General features: G+C 40.3%; 2 protein-coding genes across 2 annotated transcripts; one reads left to right on the top strand and one right to left on the bottom strand.

Moving 5' to 3' along the window:
- Window positions 1-3,276: 3,276 nt before the first annotated feature.
- Window positions 3,277-13,056, bottom strand: ptpdc1a (protein tyrosine phosphatase domain containing 1a). Its single transcript, XM_083668425.1, has 10 exons — window positions 12,937-13,056; window positions 10,096-10,191; window positions 8,100-8,271; window positions 7,620-7,700; window positions 7,321-7,439; window positions 6,576-6,713; window positions 5,301-6,490; window positions 4,923-5,108; window positions 4,683-4,793; window positions 3,277-4,577 (listed from the first exon to the last, which is right to left on the bottom strand). The coding sequence occupies exons 2-10, from the start codon at window positions 10,181-10,183 to the stop codon at window positions 4,443-4,445; spliced, it is 2,220 nt and encodes a 739-aa protein (XP_083524551.1). The 5' UTR covers window positions 10,184-10,191; window positions 12,937-13,056; the 3' UTR covers window positions 3,277-4,442.
- A 2,286-nt stretch (window positions 13,057-15,342) lies between these two features.
- On the top strand, window positions 15,343-19,189 carry barx1 (BARX homeobox 1). The gene is made up of 4 exons (XM_083669323.1): window positions 15,343-15,920; window positions 17,040-17,331; window positions 17,488-17,572; window positions 17,787-19,189. Exons 1-4 carry the CDS (start codon window positions 15,719-15,721, stop codon window positions 17,952-17,954), a joined length of 747 nt encoding a protein of 248 aa, XP_083525449.1. The 5' UTR covers window positions 15,343-15,718; the 3' UTR covers window positions 17,955-19,189.
- The last annotated feature ends 740 nt before the right edge of the window (window positions 19,190-19,929 follow it).

The raw sequence follows: 19,929 nt of genomic DNA, 5'->3' as shown, positions 1-19,929 counted from the left end.
GTCATACGCTCCCCTGTATCCCAGTACACATGGCAATAATTATTTTCCCAACAGCTGTGAGGGCCCTTTTTTGTCCATTCAAAGGACTGATTGCCCTACTGGCCATTAATGTGCTGATTCCACCAGTTTTAATGGCCTTGCACCCTGGCATCCCATCACTGCCATTCAACTTACTGACACTGCAGCCCTAAGCCACAGCGAGCTCATACACAGGTGAAACAGACGTAAAGTTGTTGCAAAAGTAGCCCCACAATTCTAAGTTGCTCCAACTGAGTCTTGAACTTGCGACCTCTACACATCTCAACTCGGTTACACAGGCATAACAAATGGCTAAAAATCTAGATATATTCCAGTCATGAGGATGACAAACTCAGAAATTAATCAATCCTTTCAGATGTATTTAGTCTTCAGACCAGGTCTATTTTCGAAGAGCAGTACATTCCCAATCCATTTTATCTTATGCCCGTAAGGCCTCTGTGTAAACTATGTTTATTGTAGATACACCAGGGGGTGCTATGACACTCATAAGCAGTAAACTCTGACTATCCACAATGTCTACAACCTTTATCCATTTTGTTGAGCCTGGGCCAGAGTTTGAAACCATCTGTTGTCTTTGTCTGGACTGTTTTCAAATGGTTTTGAAAATATTAATAGTTTCTCCAAAGGGCAAGATATACACATACAAGATATACAATACATACACATATATATACAAATATAAGATATAAGAGTGCTATTTCATGAATGCAGGAGAGGTTTTGAAAAATGAAGCAGACACTTGCTGACAAAGTAGAGCTGCTCAGTGTGTGTATTTCATGTTTCATAGAATTGAGGGGTATATCTGTTATGGCCTTCAAAGTTACTCTTTATCTAATTCAACTGTGGCATCCTCCTCGTCCGATGAGCTCTGGATCTCCCAGCTCAAACTGTCACAATTGTTCTCTGACACAAGAGAGGCTGTTTTGGTTAGCATCACATCCAAACTTCTGTAGGCAGTTGAATCAAAGTTGGTGCGGCCAGATGTCCATGCTTTCAGCTCCTGAGACATTTTTCTTGCGAAACTGCTCCTTCTCACTGTGGCTATCTTTTTGACATCTATTCCACTCATGAGATCCTCAACATACTGGCCAAGGGAAATGTATTCTCTATAATGATCTGATAGATTAATGGTCTTTAGGGCCTCCACAGACTTATTGTAGAGTCTCCTTTCCTCCTTTAGAAACTCAGTTGGGCTTTTGCTGGTCTCTAGATGCTTCTTCATCTCATCATGGATTCTTGGGGGAGCACTGAGCTCATCCATACCATCCTGTAAACTCTTGCACCTTATTGAGCACTCTGTTTGAACTTTCAGGATCACATGAGACACTTTCATTTGTATCTCCTCTATCAAACTGTCTCCAAGCTTCTGGAGCAATACCATGATATCCTTGGTGGTTGAAAGGAGGTCCACCTTCTGCTCTACCAGGCTCTAAAGGGAGTTATGACTTTGAGTAAAATATTTGCATGAGAGTGGACACTGTATCTCTATTCTTAAAAGCATTTGAAAGGAAATAACAGTGATTTTAACACTGATTTAGTTCCACTACATGCATTTACATGGCCTAACTGAATGGTTAAACATTGCACATGAACACATTACACATTGTTTGTTCTGTACCTCAATTCTTTGTATGTTGGCTTTACGTTTGTCTTGCAAACTCTTCATTTGTTGAACAAAGCCCTTCTTTCTCTTCTCATATACATTAGGTAGTTTGGCCACAGAATGAGTGCTATGATCACCAAAGAGCTTGCAGACACTGCAAATTAGTTTGTTGTCATCTAGACACATCTAAGGACCAGAACACAAATACATACATTCTTATATCTGTTTGATCAGAGCATGTGTTCTCATACAATATACACTCACCGGCCACTTTATTAGGTACACCTTGCTAGTACCGGGTTGGACCCCCTTTTGCCTTCATAACTGCCTTAATTCTTTGTGGCATAGATTCAACAAGGTGCTGGAAACATTCCTTTGGTCCATATTGACATGATAGCATCATTGCTGCAGATTTGTCAGCTGCACATCCATGATGCGAATCTCCCGTTCCACCACATCCCAAAGGTGCCCTATTGGATTGAGATCTGGTGACTGTGGAGGCCATTGGAGTACAGTGAACTCATTGTCATGTTCAAAAAACCAGTTTGAGATGATGTGAGCTTTGTGACATGGTGTGTTATCCTGCTGGAAGTAGCCATCAGAAGATGGGTACACTGTGGTCATAAAGGGATGGACATGGTCAGCAACAATACTCAGGTAGGCTGTGGTGTTTAAACGATGCTCAATTGGTACTAAGGAAATATCCCCGACACCATGATATTTGCGGTAACGAGCAGTTGAACAGGTGTACCTAATAAAGTAAAGCCGGTGAGTGTACATAAAGTATGTGTGATTTCCGAACCTACCAGAGTCATCTCTTCGTCATGCTCAGGGCACATTTGTGTCTTCAAAACCTTTTCTTTAGCTTCTGCACTTTCTATCTCATCTTTGACTTGTCCCAAAACATTTTCAGCAAAGATATTCCTCTTCATTCCATTTATTCCCTTTGCACCTAAGGAGAATGCCTAAACATACATGTTTTGTTGTCAGACTTTGAGAGTCCATGTTGTGGATTTATAAAAGAGGTAGAATAAAAATACCAATCTCTCTTACCTTTCTGCACATGGGGCAAAGAAACTGTTCACTGGCTTGAGTGCAATTCTGGGCGATAAGAGTCTGTTTTATGCACTTCTTGCAGTAATTATGGCCGCAGAGCAACTCTATCACTGGAGGAGTGAAGAGGTCCAGGCACACAGGACAGGACAATTCTTTAGAGAGAGCTTCCATTTTCTGCACCTCACACAACTTTGTTTAAATACAACTAAGGAGTACATCATGTTTGAATTCAAATATGGTGCATCAGTGTTCTGGAACATGCTTATGACACAAAGCTAGAACCATAGATACAGAAGGCTAGAACACTCTGGCCAAGTTAAGAATAAAATGGTCATAAGGGTTGCTTAGCAACACATATCATTCTGTAGCCAGGTTACAAGTTGTGATCTTAAAGGATTACTTTTACAGTAAGCATACAATATCATCTGATATCTAATATACTATACTTCAAGCACTAGCGCCAGAGGACAGAAATGGACAGAAATGCAGGGAAGGTACTATAGGGGTTTGACAAGAGAATTATTCTCTTAGAAATGACTCAAAACCACATACAGCACACGTTAAGCACATTTAATTATTCAATAAGGAATGTAACAATGAAAAAATAGTGCTTCTTGAAAGTTTCCACAGTACAACGTCTCATGTACATTTGAAATCATATATGTTTGTTAGTTAAGCTTGAGCAAGTTACTTATGTCAGTGTAACACATTTGCAATGTGCCATTAGACCTACATTACCTTGTGCCTACAGTGATCAAATGAGGTCAGAGTTGGGTCACTGAATAGTCTTAACGGCTACAGTGTTCATTCATCTACAGTGTTTTCTTAAGAGACAACACATACAACTCTTACTAATAAACACATACACATTACAGACAGCAGCTTATTATTTTCCGATATCAGGCCATTAAAGTTGAGGCAGAGAGCATTTAACAAAATGCAAAAGTAGAGGCAGGTGATGTTTTATGAACTCATATACAGTACATCTGTCGTTTCAGTCTGATTTTTTTTTGGTGTTTTATGAGGACACAACTCAGTATTGCTTTAAAGGCAAAAACACTGTGGCTATATAATTTGCATTACAATTAATTAGCATCAATTTGCATTTATATCTAACAAAATGTAACTTACTGATAATCTTAAACAAAGCAAAACTTGCATTTTGTCTTTCTTCTAATTTTCATACTAATTCCTCCTCCTATTCAAGTTAGAAGATTTCAATAAATAAGACATAGCTTTGACATAATGAAAACATGTTTTGGTTTATATTAAATAAAGTGTTTTTCTTCAGCTCTGAGCTGAGCAAAGCATGTTTCAAATCCAAGTTGAAATAACATTACATACATTTCTTATACTCTTTTCAGTTATTTCTGACAAAAAGTAACTTACATTAAGATAATAATAAATGTAACATACAATTCCACAACACATTAGATCAGGACACTTTATGACAAATAAACATTTTCAAACTGAGCATCGTGGCACATAAACATACAGTATGGCAGTTCTTCGTTAAACAAAACCAATCATAAATAGCTGCAAAATAAAAAAGCTTGATGCGGAAATCACATCACGTCTTTAAGCTAGCCGTACAACAAAAACATTAACAGAACACAGCAGCATCTGAGGAATATGTTTAGAATAATGCCCATTAACTAGTCAGAACAAGGCTTTTCAAACAAATCCAGACTGTAGAACATTGTCGGTGTCTCCCTCATATGGCAGCAGTCCAGTCTAGGAGGGATCAAGAAGCATGAGTGCAGTGGCATGTCGAGGCCATCTCCTCCATGGCTTTCTCTCTCATCTCATGCAGGACTGGTGTCAGGATTGCTTTCAGTGTCTTATACAAAGCCTGGTCATTCGCTGAGGCAGTGGGAATCTTTAGGACGGAAATCCCAAAATTAACATTTGTGGACTGTCATTGCTTTGGAAATAACAATATTCTTGAAATTATTTGTCTCTGACTTTAAATGGACTAACCCACCTTGGTAAAGACCTTTATTGTACGGTTAACAATGTCTGCCTCCACCTCCCCTGGTATTGCCAGTAGATGGGCTGCACAGTCAAGGATACACAGCAGAGTCAGTCTGTGACCCTGGATAAGAAAGTAAAGGGAGAACAACGGGGTTAACATTGTCTGTGAAAAATACATGGAAGGATTCTGAAAGTGATGTCCAGCTCTGTTGAGTTGATGTATTTAAGGCAGAGGGTGCTCCAACTGTACCTTCTCCAGTGAGCTAAGGGCATACATGGGGTTGTAATTTCTCTCACTGAGGGCCTGGACATCCATGCTGGTGATAATGGGCTCCTTGAGCTGCTCAAGCCAAGACCACATGAGGCTGGAAAGCACCAGTGGATCTCTCTCCATGCACATCCTCTCCCATGCCCCCTCCCTGGAATTTAGCTCTGTCTGCAGGTCAACAATACAAACTGTAAACATCAACACAATCAACTATGATCCATCATTGGTCTCTTTTTTGTCTTTGGCACACAAAGGTTTATCATATAAAGTTTCAGTGTTGGTGACCCACTCAATTGGCAGTGCATATTTTTAAATTATACATTGTATCACCATTATAGTGGTGAAGAGTATCAGCCCTACCTGCCACATTGAGACCTTATAGCTGAGATCCTCATCCTTCAGGTCCATTGTAAGTGCTTTGGCCACCAGTAGACTTCGAGCCTCCAGGGAGAGCTCTGCTTGGAGTGTGATGAGAGGAACCTCAGATGACCTCTCTGTGTCACCTCTGCCAACAGCTCGCACCACAGATACATCCACTCCTGGGGGCTTCCCGCTGGCTTGGTTCTGCAGGGTTACCGCACAGCTCTCTGCTCTTAAGGATGACAGTATGGCATTACAGTTGGCATTTCTGCCTTCCTCTGAGAAACCAAAGGACAGACTACGCTGCCCATGTAGGTATTTTCGCCTTTGAAAAAGTGGGGATCTGGTCTTTTGGTTCTCTTCCCTATTCTGGTATCCAACTAAACCGGTGGACACAAAGACAGGGTCCTGCTTAGGGCTGCTGCTGATGTCCTGAGGGGGGTGGACTGGAGACCCGAAGGGGTCATTAGCTGCCAGGTTGTTCTGAGATAGGTAATATTTGTTCAGGGGGTTGTCTGGAGGCTTGATGGTCAGAGGGCTTCCTGTCAGGTCACGTCTGGGGCCCAGTTTGTACAGGGCAGAGTCGCTGTAACTAAGACTTCTCTTACCAGACTGCAGAGGTTTTTGAGGGCTATCTTCGTTCTGTCTCCTATATAGTGGGTCTAGCTCTTGGTCACTTGTGAGAAGTTGATCGTAGGGTGTTTCAGGATGCGGTGCAGATAGAGTGAGTGGACCAGGCTGGCGGGGTAAAGGCACTGAGATGCCCTTCACTCTCATCTCCTTCCCCAGCTGCTGGAGTGCCTGCTGGGATACAGTCTTCTCCACCTCAGCTGTGAGGTCTGGGATCTCCAGGACCTCCTCCTCCACCACCTGCCGGTTGGCTGCGATGTCCAGGAGGAGTTTACAGACCAGCTGCACGATCTTTGGCACATTCTTCATCTGCCGCGCCTCATAGCCGTGCAGCAGGTGGCGCTGGCGCGTAAGGTACTGGGACAGGGTGACAGCGTTGGCTTTGGGCTCTGCGCAGGAGAAGACGCTCCTAAGGGGAACCAGGAACTGAGCAAACTCCCTGACACAAAGCAGCTGGCCCCGGGTCTGGATGGAGTTTGGTCTCTTGGCTCGCACAAACAGGATGGCCTGATCAGCACTCATCCGAGATGTAAAAACCAAGTAACAGGCCAATAAGACACCTACAAACAAATCAACAACAAAAAGAGGGAATAAATAAACTTTGATGGGATGCAAAACATTTTTTTACATAATCATTTTACTAACCTGTTCTTCCAAGCCCAGCATGGCAGTGGACAGCCATTTTGCCCTCCTGGATGGCAAATGACATGACCTTCACCATGTCAAGGATTGTAGTAAGAGATGCAACTCCATAGTCCTTCCATCCAAAGTTGTAAAAATAGACTGAAACAAAAAAGGTTTTATTATTCATGACTCTTGACCTAGAAAATCTACCTTTCCTGATACAATATAACATTGTGACAAAATATTGATAAAACAGGACTTGTTTTAAATAAATATTCTGTTCAGTTTTCACAAAAATGTCAGTCAGTGCAACCTTGAAGAATTGTGTGCTCAGTGCTCTATGAATGCCCAAGGCCAGATAAAGACAGTCTTAAATCACTTCACTGTGTCTTGTTGTTAGGTATCAATGGAAAAAACGGCCCACAAATCTAAAACTAGATAATGCTTCTTGCATGTAGCTATGGAACAGGTCTCAAGAGAGCTTGTTAAGCACAGGAAGTCAGTGATTAACACAGAGGACTGACAAACACATGTATAATCCTTTGGCATGTAAAAGAAGAAAAATATGAATAGTGAGATTCAGGTAATGTGGATTGTAATCCTAAATTAATAGTCATTATTTCAGTTGCACTAATGCTAATATGGATGCTACACATTGGTACCAGTGGATGAGGCTTTGAGCACCTCTAGGAATATGCACTTTAAACATTTGCTCAATTATCATAATGATTGGATAGCTGGTGCACAAGAGTACAGGGAGACTCACTGCCTGCCTCCATGAGGATCTCCGGTCGGTATGTGAAGCCACTCTCCTGCTCCAGAGGGTTCCCACAGCTGGCGTGCTCCCCTGGGCGCTGCAGGTTAATCACTGTCCTTAAGCCACACCTGAGCACAGAGAAATGTCAATATCAGCATGTCACCACCATCACTGGCTAAATAAAGATCTCTCCTGGGGACAGCAAACAGTAAACAGATATATATATATATATATATATATATATCTTCACTCATTGTTAGTGGGTTAAATTATTTCTTCAAATGGCAGAAATGTACATGTCACTGTACCTTTGAAACTGCTCAATGATATTGTATTTTTCTATAATTTCAGTGGAAGGCCTTGCCATAGCGAGCAAGTTGTCTGTAATCCTGCATTGAGAGGAATGACATGCTGGTTAAAGATTTTGGCACGCAACTCATGTCACATTAAAACATGTTATGAGTTTAAACCAAGTAGCCCTTATAACAAGTAGATGCATCAAAGTAAAAGCTTTTCAACATGAATTAGTGACAAGTAAGGTCAGGCACGTACTGACTTTTTTGTTTACTTATTGATCAGGACAGTGTACAGCGTGCCATTAACCAGGCAGGCTTTGCCATGTAAGTAGTAGAGCATTCACACACACACACACACACAGTGCATATAAAGGTAAAACACAGGGCGTTTAGGGTAGACCTACAGGTCAATACACAGAGCATACACAAGGCTCAGACAGGGCACAGACAGAGAGCATACAGAGGGCATACTGTAGACAGAGCACAGCTTACCAGGATGAGTAGAGTCCCTTGATGGCTTGCTCCTCGTCGCTCCAGCGAGAGGGGTTCTCGTATTTACAGGCTCTTCCTCCACATGCCATGGAGCACTGCATATGCCCAGGGATAACATGTCTCAGAGTCTCCCCCACCTTGGTGTACTTCGCTGTGGGGACCCTCGTGCTAACTGTAGACAGGAGAGAAACAAAAACAAAAACATGGCATATATGCTGACCAATAAGCATCATTCAACCGTGTGTTTCCCTGCTGACAGCGGTCTCTGTAACCTTACCAACTAACCATGGTCACCTCTGTGCAATATACTCTCTTAAACTTGACATTTCTTTAGCAGCTAAAAGCTATCTTCTTCCCTTGCTATGTTAGTTAGCACCTTTACACGCAGCTGACCAGTGTAGCAATGTCATTTAAAAGCAAGTGAGGCTGCAATGACATTATTACATCTCCTGTCCTTGCAGTCGGAGGGATCCTCGGCTATGCTGACAGCCACCATAACTCTCTGGGAGGAGGAGGAGAGGATCTCTAACGCCGAGCTCCGTCTGCGTTGCAGGACCTTCAATAGGACATCCGAGGCTGAGTGCCGTCGGCTCCGTCTGATACTGCTCATGATTTCCCCCGCTAGGGAGCGACGGTTGTGGCGATGCATCCCTGTGTGCTACAGTTTAGTCTCTATCCCTCCTTGTGATAGCACTCTGTACTGACAGTAACGCAGCTCCTGGCTGAACGACACTCTACCCACAGTGAATCATCGCAGTACAATTGGCCATTGGCACAAAAGAGGCATGAGAGGCCAACACAATCCATCGGTTCATCAGTTGCATTTGAAGTGTCTCCATGACAACCAACTCCAAAGTCATCAGTGGGAGGCTGTGTGTGGGGCATGGTCGTGCACACACACACTTTCTGAGATTATAGGCTCAATATGGACAGGTGATACACACTGACGCTTTTCTCTAAAGGGCATACATCTGGTTGCATAAGACACCTGACCTGACGCACTGATTAAACACAAAAAGGGTATCCAATTATCCTTTTTTCCCCAGTATTTTATCTAATCAACAATAACCAAGTGGTTTGTGTAACTAAAAAAACACAATGAGGTGACATTCAGATAAGTATAATTTTAATCCTCAATTTTCAAGGATGATGAAATATCAAGAATTCTCTTGTCGCTCGCTAGAGGTTGTAATTATTAAAATTGGCATTAAAAACTTTTAAGGCTTATTATTGAAAAATAATGAAGGCTAGTGTAGTTTTACTATACCAAGATAAAGTATCTATCATATATTGATTAGGTCCTATATAATTCCATTACTAACAACCCTAAACGGACACAATTTTTACCTTACCATACCAGTGTCTACACATGTGAAAACAGCAATTGTCTACAGTAGTCAAAAAGGTAAGACAAAAGGACTTAAAGAAATTACCCCTTATGATGTCATTGGGGGTAAAACAAAATTGTGTGATTTTCAATAACTACATCCAAAAATACACTCCCCCTGGCTGAAAACTAACTTAATATATTTATTTTAGACCCCCAATGACATCATTCCTTATTTTCTCTTATCTTTTGACTTCAGAACATATAAAATCAACATTTTCAAATATGTAGACACTGGTATGATGCTGAAATTAATGAATATGAGGTTTATTTGTACATGTCTACTATTCAACATATGACATTGTATTTATGATACTAATATTCAATTATATGTACATGTCTACTATTCAACATATATGACATTGTATTTATAATACTACACCAGAGTGATGCAGCTTCATAACATGTTCAATAGGAATGTGTAGGCTATAGCCTAGACAAGATAGATCTAAACTCATCTTTATTTTTCTAAACAAAAATAAAAAGTATTTAGGCACATTTGACTGATGAGAGTAATCATTAATCAACATTCCTGTGTTGCAGCTTTGCAAGGTCTGGTCAAAAACCACTACCACTACTACTGTTGCTCTGGTGATAATGATGCCCTACCTGGCTCCATGTCGGTGTTGAGCTCTCCACTACAGGCTCCACTGGTGGAGTAAGGCAATTCACTCAGCAGGCTGACACCGGCTGCCATGGCAGGGTCTGAAAGGTGTCAATAAACATTGTGTCAAAAGCAGGGGACAAAAAAAGAGACTGGTGATCCTGAGCTAAGCGCTGATGCTAAAGCAAACAGTCATGGGTGCACAGACTGCACACAAATGAGCTGTGAGGAGTGGGAACACCGTTGCCCAGCAGGATCCCCGGGGGAGAGAATGTGCAAAGTGGGCCATCATGTCACAGGCTCATGTGTCAGAGCCTGTCCACCTCTGGGATAGAAGGTGGGTGTGGCTTGGTAAGTGCAGTGGGAGCTAGGAGCGACTCTCAGGTTGAGGTGCTTTGTTACCATTAAGATATAAGCCTAGTGTGTTACACACACCACTTTTTGTCTTTGTCCTTTAGACATTGCAAACAGTTAGATTGGCTATAACACGCAAGGGATTCAATCATTGCCTCTCAGGCTAAAGATGCTGCATCAATCAATTATAGATGCGACAGTATTCACCCTCTATTGTGCTAATTTTGTGCAACACTTCTTGACATACACACATTTGATTTAAGGAGGCCTATATCTGGAGACCATGTTACACAGCAGTCTGTGTGTCAGTTTAACCCTGGGGACCCCAGTAGCCTGTATCAACGGCCAACCCAGGCTAACTACTCACATTACAACAGCCTGCTTCCCTAATAGGCCTTACCACAGTTTGTGCTGCTGACCATTGTGACACAAATGGAACACTGCACCTGTAGGCCTACCTGTGCTTATGGATTGTTCCCTGTAAAGCATGAACATTAGATTACATCAATACTTTTCACATGGTAGGGATAAACTGTTTGAATCTAGAGAATCTAGGACCAATGATAGTTTGAAATGACTGATAAAAGTAATCTATCTGACAGAACACATGTTGAATGTGTTTAGACTACAAGTAGGCCTAGCTATTTTACAACTAGCCTATAAAGTGCTTCCAACTCAGATTGCTGTGGGTCAATAACTTGCTTAGGTTCACTTAGAATTATCTTAACATTCATTTGATAGCAAATGTTTAATTCATGCTGTAAAGTTAGAACACTGTGGGTGCAGAGCAGCGTTTTCTGACTTAATTTACATTGTAACGTACACGTCTACCTTAGAAACTGATACGGCAGATACAGAGTGAGACAGTGGTCAAACCACCAACAACACTACCTGGACCATTCAATCAGTTTACTATCAGTCTATATTTCACAGTGCAATAATACAACCCCATAATCAAGAAAATTACAGTACGATGGCCTATTTCATGCTATTGTTTAAAGAGGTTTTTACTCACCACAATGCCATTCAATAGTCTAACATTTGAGTATTATGTATCACATATTTTCTGTTTGCCCCATGATATTGTCACACAATAATGAGCATCGTTCATCTACAATATGTGTTGGATGTGAGAGTGAGAGACGGTGTGAAAGACCAGAGGGATAGTGGAGAGAAGTTGCCAATGAGTCAGAGCGTGGGATGTGAGTGGTATCACCGACTGGGCTTGTTAACAAATAAACATGCCTTGTGAAATTGTGTTTTTCACACCGTACTCTTTTCTGACAAGGCCTAGTCAATCATGTCTAGGGGGATTAGTAAAATTCTCCATCCAAGTATGCCTATGTCTATCAATCTAACAGGGCTAACTAACACGGCTTATCTTGGAGGATCCTGGACCGCTTTAACACAGAAGAGCTGATCCCACAGGATAATACCACAGGATATTTGATCCTCTTCTTCCTCCACCTGTAGTGTCCACTCTTTCAATCCATTCTCCTCTTAAGCTTCTTCATCCTTAATTCAGGCCTAATAATTATCCTCTGGTAGGATGTCCTACTAGTAGCAATGTCCCTGAAAATAAATCCTCTCTGGCAGACTCACAGCATCAAAAGCCTCGATATCAACAGTTCAGCCCTTGATGGAGCATTACATTACAGACTTCAACATTTTCACCAGAGAACAACCTGGATCCATTGTATGCCACAAATCACTCAACCCATGAATGTACAAACATGTATCAATGCAATGCCTTGAATTATTTGATGAACTGGAATGGATCCCCTCATACAATATTAAAAGTCAAATCAGCGCAGCAGAGCATATGGGCATGGTTGTCCCAATAACTGTATTTAAGGTAGCAAATTAGATGATAAACAAGATCATTTGCATTTCAAAATGCTGACAACTGTCGAGCAATAACTTTTATAAAACTTGGGCTAGGCGTTTTATTTCAAAGCTGGTCCTCGTGTTCCTCTGATGTGTTTCTGTTAGCTTGAACACACTCACATAGCAGGAATCAGGGGCATGTTCTGAGCTGCCTAGAGTCAAGATATCTGAATGCCTTTCCAACTTCAAGATTTCCCCCACATCAGCTATCATAATTGTTAGCTATCAATGCATCCATCTGAAATCAGCGAGCTGCAACTGTGCAGCAATAGACAGGTCCTGTCAATCAGGACGTACTGCATTGTGTTCTCCCAAACATACACACACATTTAGTAACTGTTATCTGAAGAAGCTAGTTAGTTAGCTAGCTAGGATAGCTTCTGCTGTGGCTGCCTGCAGCTACACCATCTTAGCTAGCTGGCTCAAAAACATGCACTAATACAACGCTTTGCGATGGTTGTGATGTTATATGATGCTCTCAGGATACAGTGTTGTAAATTAGCTAGCTAGCCATAGATAGCTAATCCTGGCTGAGAGACGAGTAGTTCGTGTTAGCTAGCTAGCTAGTCTAGCTTTGAGCTACGCTCGCTAGCAAGGCTAAGTACCTTCTTTTCCTCTGATTGTACTGCCCTCGTTGGGAGGCGAAGCAACTTATCTAAAGGCATTGTAAACGTAATAACGTCATATCCTCTCAATCACTGTCGGTATAAATGATCAAATGTGTTTATTTTCATCATGTAGCCTAACTCATTTAGCCAGACTAGCTGGCTACTAGCTAGCAACCTAACCTGACATGTTGTTGTCAAATGAAACGTACTGTTCTCATTGGTTATTCCAGACGCATGACCACGCCCAGTTTGAGCAGAGCAGTTCCTTTCCATTTACTTTAATTTCCTTCTAGCTCGAAATAAAAATGTGTTTTTAAACTAATAAAAACTTTTCTCAAATAATTTCTTTCAGAAATCAATAATGTTGCATCAGAGAGGTTTAAAACATAACTTTGGTTGCATTATGTCAATGTGTTGCATCCATAGATATAAGACTTGATCATGAACAAACATTAGACGGTTTTTATCTGATATAAAGTGTGTTGTGTGACCCTGGTGAAATGCACTATAAACCATAATAAACGTGAAACCATAATACACGTAACATGTCTAGTTAGATCGGTGGTTATATGAGTTTGTTGGGCGAAACATTAGATTTGTATTAGCCTTCTGTATCGGGTCCTAGAGTGGTTTTAAAAATTGTAAAGAGATGACACATGCCACATGAGTTTTCAAAATCAATCTTCTCTTCAAAACCAATGGGCACTTGGATCCTTTTGAAAGCAGCGCCACTAATTCTAAGGTCTATGGTGCAACCTAGTGGTTGGTCACTAAAATAGTCCTAGAATCCCTAACTTATTGGTATGTATTGACAATATAATGTGACTAAAAGCAGTACCAAATAAGCTAAGTTTCATCACTGCTTCACTGCCTTGTTTAAGCTTTTCCTGATGATAGTAATGTATTGGTTGTCATAAACCATCTCGGCATTTTGACTTTGATCAATAAGGGTGTGTAATTGCCATGGAAGATATAGATATGGTTTCTTAATTTATTTTAGTTCATTTATAAAAGAACAGGACATCTCCATTTGGTCCAAGGCTGTGTGGGTTTCTATTTATTTCAATTGAATTGCATATACTGAACATATAGCGCAAGTCTGAATCAGAAATGTACTTACTTTTGTTCATTTGTCATCAAATACTAAAATGGGAAATTCGATCAGATCAGTGTATTCAAATTATTCATGGCCCTCACGGTGGTTAACACATATTAATTAGTGTTGAATGTATGCTCAGCTGGAGTGAAATCAAGCATGGCCATACTCAATGGATCCCCAGGGTTAATGTTGAGAAACATATGTTTTTGCAAAATGTTAGTATCGAGAACACAATGGAACTCTACAGCCTTCTCTTTCAGAGTAATCTCGGAGTTTTACCCTGAATGACCAACAGCAAATTGTGATGTAGCAGGCCTGTAGCCAGCCATAAATAGAAGCACCTTATTTGTATTTTCAGATGTTCTCAAGGTAAGACATTATAAGACATAACAATATTATTTCCCTGCTATGAGAACATTTGCTTGGATTCTCCAGTTTACTTTATGTTACAACAATATTGATTGATTTATTGAAAGATCTCTGGGCAGTTTTGTTCTGGAATTGTGATTGAATAGAATCGTGAATATCGACGGCAACAATATTATGTACAACTTTATTTTGTTGCAGAGACAGAGGTTAATCAGGTTAATAAGGACGTCTCTTTGTGCTGTGCAGGCCTGCATACATAACACATAATACATCTGAAACTTCACCTGAGACTATAGTACACAATATAATTAAATATCTGAATATTGTTGACAATAAATATTATTGATTGTTGAAATTATGTCTTCAACATATCGAACAGCTAACATTCGTGATACTTCTTTCTAAAATAAATGTCTTTTGAACAGTATTTTGCAGTCGGACAACGTCTCGCGATGAAGGATACATTTGTTTCAATGCACGTTATTGTAAGAGATGGTCTAAATAATTCATACCATCTAATAACCCAAAGTTAATATCTAATGTAAAGTTAATGTATTCTCTTTTGATCTTTTATCTTCAATATACTGTATTTTCATACATAGGACTACAATACATTGTCACAGGGCTATGCATTCAAAGGCTATCACTATCAGATACTTGACATTGACATGCAATCTTCCGAGATTGTGCACATATCCCTCTGGATCCGTGCTGTACATTCTAGTGATGATTTATCAGAGCTACTGTATCTTGTAAATTACTTGCAGGTAGTCTTTTTAACATGCAAATTCATGCAGAACAGCGATGCTTTTCTCAATGAGTCTTGCAGTGCAGCACCGTGTGTGTGCTTTTAAAAGAGGAGGGGCATACAGACGATACCCATAAAAGACATGAACTCAGTGTCATTTCTCAATCCATAACCAAGGTGACGCTTTACGGGTGAAAACATTGGTAAGCTCCATTACGCTTCATATTGGGCAGAATAAAACGTTTGGTGAAAATAGGATACTGTTTCATTCTTCGATCTACGTCTCAGCAACGTTTGGCTTCTGCAAAGAAAAGGTTTGAGACCTTCAAGATAAAGAAGAGGACGCACCGAACACAGCCAAGGCTTAATAGGACTTGATTTGTCTATCAACGCTCATGACGACTTTGTTTCCCTCTCAGCGCAGACATAAGAGTGACATTGTCTCCTTCGAAATAATAGTGGCACAAGAGAAGGGTCTTCAAATGTGAATACATTTCTCTTCCTAACTCGAGGAGCAGAGTCAGTAGCCTAAAGTATTTTTGTACTAAGTCACACGTTGAAACATGCAGCATCACCTGGATTTGGGGGCACATTACTATCCTCCGGAGGCGCATCCTGACCACAGGTCACATCGCTACAGAAGTTTCATGATCGAGGAGATTCTAACCGATCATCCAGACCACAAGGTATCTGCCCCGGCCGGGGAGCTTCTCAAATTTGGAGTACACGCTCTATTATCTGCACGGCCATACCATAATCATTTGGGTAAGCTGAGCTGGTTTTGTTACAAACTAAACAACGTCTATGGGCATAATGTTGTTCAGTATTATAATTTAAATTGGCTCAAATTACTAGATTTTATGGGAAATGTACCTATAGGCCTACATGTCATTATTTACTCCTGTCAGAGCCCAATCTTGTCTCTTTTATGCCAATGATTGATATGGCGCGTAAAAATGTGCATAGGATTTTTTCGTTTGAGGCCACTTACACCATATGCGCAGTTATTGGTATGTTTTTGCTGCAAAAGGCTCCGTTTACAAACACACAGCGAGCCGGGCTTCTTACCCATTTATATATGGCCTTAGCATGGCGGGTATTATCGCTACATCCAAAATAAACAATCGTCCAAAAATCCTTTACGTGTGCCATAGGTCAGGAGAGTGGACAGTATTCGCCAGAGTCCTTGCAAATTTGGAAATATTATTTTAATTCCACTGCTTAAGCACACCCTACATTGTCATTTAACTAGTATTTTTTTATACAAATGTGTAGACAAAATATTGTAGGCCTACTTGTGAATTGTCCAGCCTAGGCTACTCGTCAAGCGAATAGTCACATTTATAGTAGTATAGTATTTGGTCACACACAGGCGTCCGTTCATTTACGCATACAGCTACCGAATCTCTGGTCAGTGGATATTTTCTATACTTGGGTTATACACTTTATTAGTTGTCACACAATTCTTTTCAAGTAGGTCAATGCCTTAATGTTTTAGAGAGCTTATCGGCAATTAAATATTCGACCTGTAGCTTACGACCCAAATGGTCACGGCGAAATCACAGAAAATGCCTTGAAAGTATACAAAAGTCACTTTATTATAACATTCAATATGGACAAATTTAGATAATTAGAGGATTTCCTGAATTCACATTAACATGATTGAATGTTCCTCTTCATCCTATTTTTATCATTTGATTGCCCTGTGATAAAATTACATTATTATTAGCCTATTATTTGTTGTACATATTGTTGTTTATTATGGTCACAATTATTGTAATTAATATTAGAATATTATTATGTTATATTTTGATATTATTAGGCTATTTTCTGGTAGGCTAAAATGTATCATTTAATGTTAATGCAAAATTCTTCTACCTGCAGTTTTGAAGGCAGACCAAACGGGCATCCTGAAGTTTCCAACGTCCCCACTATCATGTTCACTTGGAGCGCCGTTAGGATCTGCACTCTTATCCGGAGCTTCGGGATTGCATGTCGGGTCGGTGTCTCATCACCTGCCCCTGGATCTCCACCTTCGCAGTAAACTTGAGCACGGTGTCGACGGTGGGAGCAAGACGAAGAAGGGCAGAAGGAGTCGGACTGTCTTTACTGAGCTGCAGCTAATGGGATTGGAGAAAAGATTTGAGAAACAGAAGTATCTTTCAACACCAGACAGGTAGCTCGGGGCACTGGGATATATCTTGTTTTTAGCAAATATGATATGTATTTTTGGCATAATTGCTGTTTTAGGTGCAAGTGGCCAGAGTAGTGGCATAAATGACTTAGAATTAATTACTTAAAAATCAATTAGGCCTATCTCTTTTTCTCACAGGATAGACCTTGCTGAGTCGTTGGGCCTCAGTCAATTGCAAGTAAAAACGTGGTACCAGAACAGAAGAATGAAATGGAAGAAAATAGTAAGTTTTTGTTAGACCATAATGATAATGATGATGACGATGACGACGACGATGATGATGATGATGATGATGATGATGATGATGATGTCTACATTGATGGTGGTGGTGGTGGTGGTGATGATGGTGTTGGTGATGATGATCAAATGTCCGTTAACTCTTGGTGGTAACATTCGTAATCAGATAGTTTGGTTACATAATGCCCTCTTTTGTGCAGGTCTTACAGGGAGGGGGATTGGAATCGCCAACCAAACCAAAAGGCCGCCCTAAGAAGAATTCTATTCCCTCAAGCGAGCAGCTCTCTGAGCAGGAGAGGTCTCGTGACCTTGACCGTCAATCCGATGGTTCCACCTCATCACATTCAGACACCAATCAAGAGGAATAAATGTGTCTCTTCAATGTTTTGACAATGTGAATCTCACATAGCTAGTGGGATGCGTAATGGTCGTCGCTGGACGGATACGCCTCGAGATCGATATTTTGGCATTTTGAAGAACTGATGTTGGCCCTTTGTAGGCGGAACTCTTTTTTTGTAGGCCTACTGTATGCTATTCACCTCCTCTTTCACCTACATTTGTTCAATACCATGCCTTCCTCCAATGCGTCACGACGAACTTGCCCGCTATCGAGTTGTAGAGGAGGGGACAGAGACACCAGTAGGTCAACTCTTTCATTGCATTCGAAGGACCCACTTTCACACACTTCTGCTCTACATTTGTTTTACATATTTCTATGTTATCTTAAGAATATTTTTGGATGTAATTATATTTTTTCACTAGCACTTAGTTGTTGTTGTATTTTTAATGTTGAAGGGAAATTACACCAAACTTTCCTGAATGACATGAGAAGTTAATGTGGACAGCTTGGAGATTAAACATTTAATTTTCCCGAGAATAACCATTTTGCTTCATGACCGTTGTCTCTTATCAGCTCCAGTAACTGGGCTCTTTTCTTTCTTTTGTTATCTTAAAGCGGCTGTCCCGTTATGTTATGATCACTATTTTATTTCTAGCATATTATCATTACCACAATTGGGGGTATACACTAGTTTGCAAGAGTGATATAGGGGAGCTCTGGGTTGAACCAAAACGAATGTAAACAAAGTGTAAACACAACAACAAGAGAACTCAATGTCTATGCTTTCACATCAGCACGTCTATGAAAATTAGAAGCTTTCTGGTGCCACAATGTGAGGACTGAATGAATGCAACTCTTGCTTTAGGCCTGTAATTGGGCCATTCCAATTTACATAAAAAATAGGGTATAAACCAACAATTGAAAATAATATTGTGTTTCAAATAATTATCTATTGATATTACAAAATAAATTAACCTGGTTCAGTGATGGCATCAGAAAATGTAATTATGTCTTCCTTAGCTAAATGTTGTTCTCCTTTTAATTTTATGAACAGGAGAATAATTACTTTACTTAAAGATCAATTACTTTACTTTCAATGTTCATCAAAAGAAGATTTTTTGCCCTATCATGTCACTCCTTATATTTCAAACAGAAGGACTGACATGTTTGTAAGGTGATATTTGATTACTCTGAATATTTGAATAGGAAACAGATAGAAGTCAGGGGTTCGTTTGCCGAAATATTGGCACTGATCATCTTTACGACAATCGTGTGATTGAAAAGCCTTTTTTTGCAGCATGAACAAGGGGAACTTGAAATCTAACATTTGGGTCCGTTGTGAGGAGCAGAATTGATGACAACATAATTTCAAGAAATGTCACTCCTTTCGGTTACATATGTATAGGCAAACAGAGCGAAAACAGTAACCTAAGTAGGCTGTTGTTGACACTCTTGAAATAAAGTTAATTAGCCACATCAGAGGACATCACTTTTTAGATCTCTAATTTGAAGAAGAAGTGTTTAGTAACAAAGTTGGTTGTGGGTGATCCTCATTTTTCATTAAATCCTGAATTCTGTGAGGGTATGGCATGTTTACACTGTTCTGTAAATATGTGGTATACGCAATATTTTCAGAGCTTAGAGTTTTTTTTTAAATGTTTACATAAATTCCTCTCATCAAAGAATGACTCAAGTGCTGAGGATTAGATAATTGACTAGTATCCAAAGCAACGAACAAATTGATCCAATAGGCAATACATTCTCATATACAATTGCGGTATGATGTCGCAACAGGAATTGGACTGGAGAGATTCTCCAGGACGGTCTTGTTGCTCGAGGAGCATCTTCCCTTTTAAACATTTCTATTCTAAATGTGAGTTCAACCATATTGGGAACTTTGCTAGTCTGAAACGCATCTCTCATGTGGCAGGTGCCACCATAGAGTTGGAAAACAGTTCTAAGGGTGCCACACAGGCCTATGTAGCGGCTATCAGACATTTGAC

Source organism: Argentina silus (genome assembly GCF_951799395.1).
Source record: "Argentina silus genome assembly, chromosome: 4".
In the NCBI taxonomy this organism is placed as follows: domain Eukaryota; kingdom Metazoa; phylum Chordata; class Actinopteri; order Argentiniformes; family Argentinidae; genus Argentina; species Argentina silus.
Note: the sequence above shows the minus strand (reverse complement) of the source record. Positions and strands in the feature narration are given on the sequence as shown.

Excerpts from the sequence above, each read along its gene's own strand:
- ptpdc1a (XM_083668425.1), bottom strand. The coding sequence starts at position 10,183 with ATGGCAGCCGGTGTCAGCCTGCTGAGTGAATTGCCTTACTCCACCAGT. Across the intron at positions 8,272-10,095 it reads CAACACCGACATGGAGCCAG|TTAGCACGAGGGTCCCCACA; the intron begins GTAGGGCATCAT and ends TCCTGTCTACAG. Across the intron at positions 6,491-6,575 it reads TGCTGGGCTTGGAAGAACAG|GTGTCTTATTGGCCTGTTAC; the intron begins GTTAGTAAAATG and ends ATTTGTTTGTAG.
- barx1 (XM_083669323.1), top strand. The coding sequence starts at position 15,719 with ATGCAGCATCACCTGGATTTGGGGGCACATTACTATCCTCCGGAGGCG. Across the intron at positions 15,921-17,039 it reads GCCATACCATAATCATTTGG|TTTTGAAGGCAGACCAAACG; the intron begins GTAAGCTGAGCT and ends TTCTACCTGCAG. Across the intron at positions 17,573-17,786 it reads GAATGAAATGGAAGAAAATA|GTCTTACAGGGAGGGGGATT; the intron begins GTAAGTTTTTGT and ends TCTTTTGTGCAG.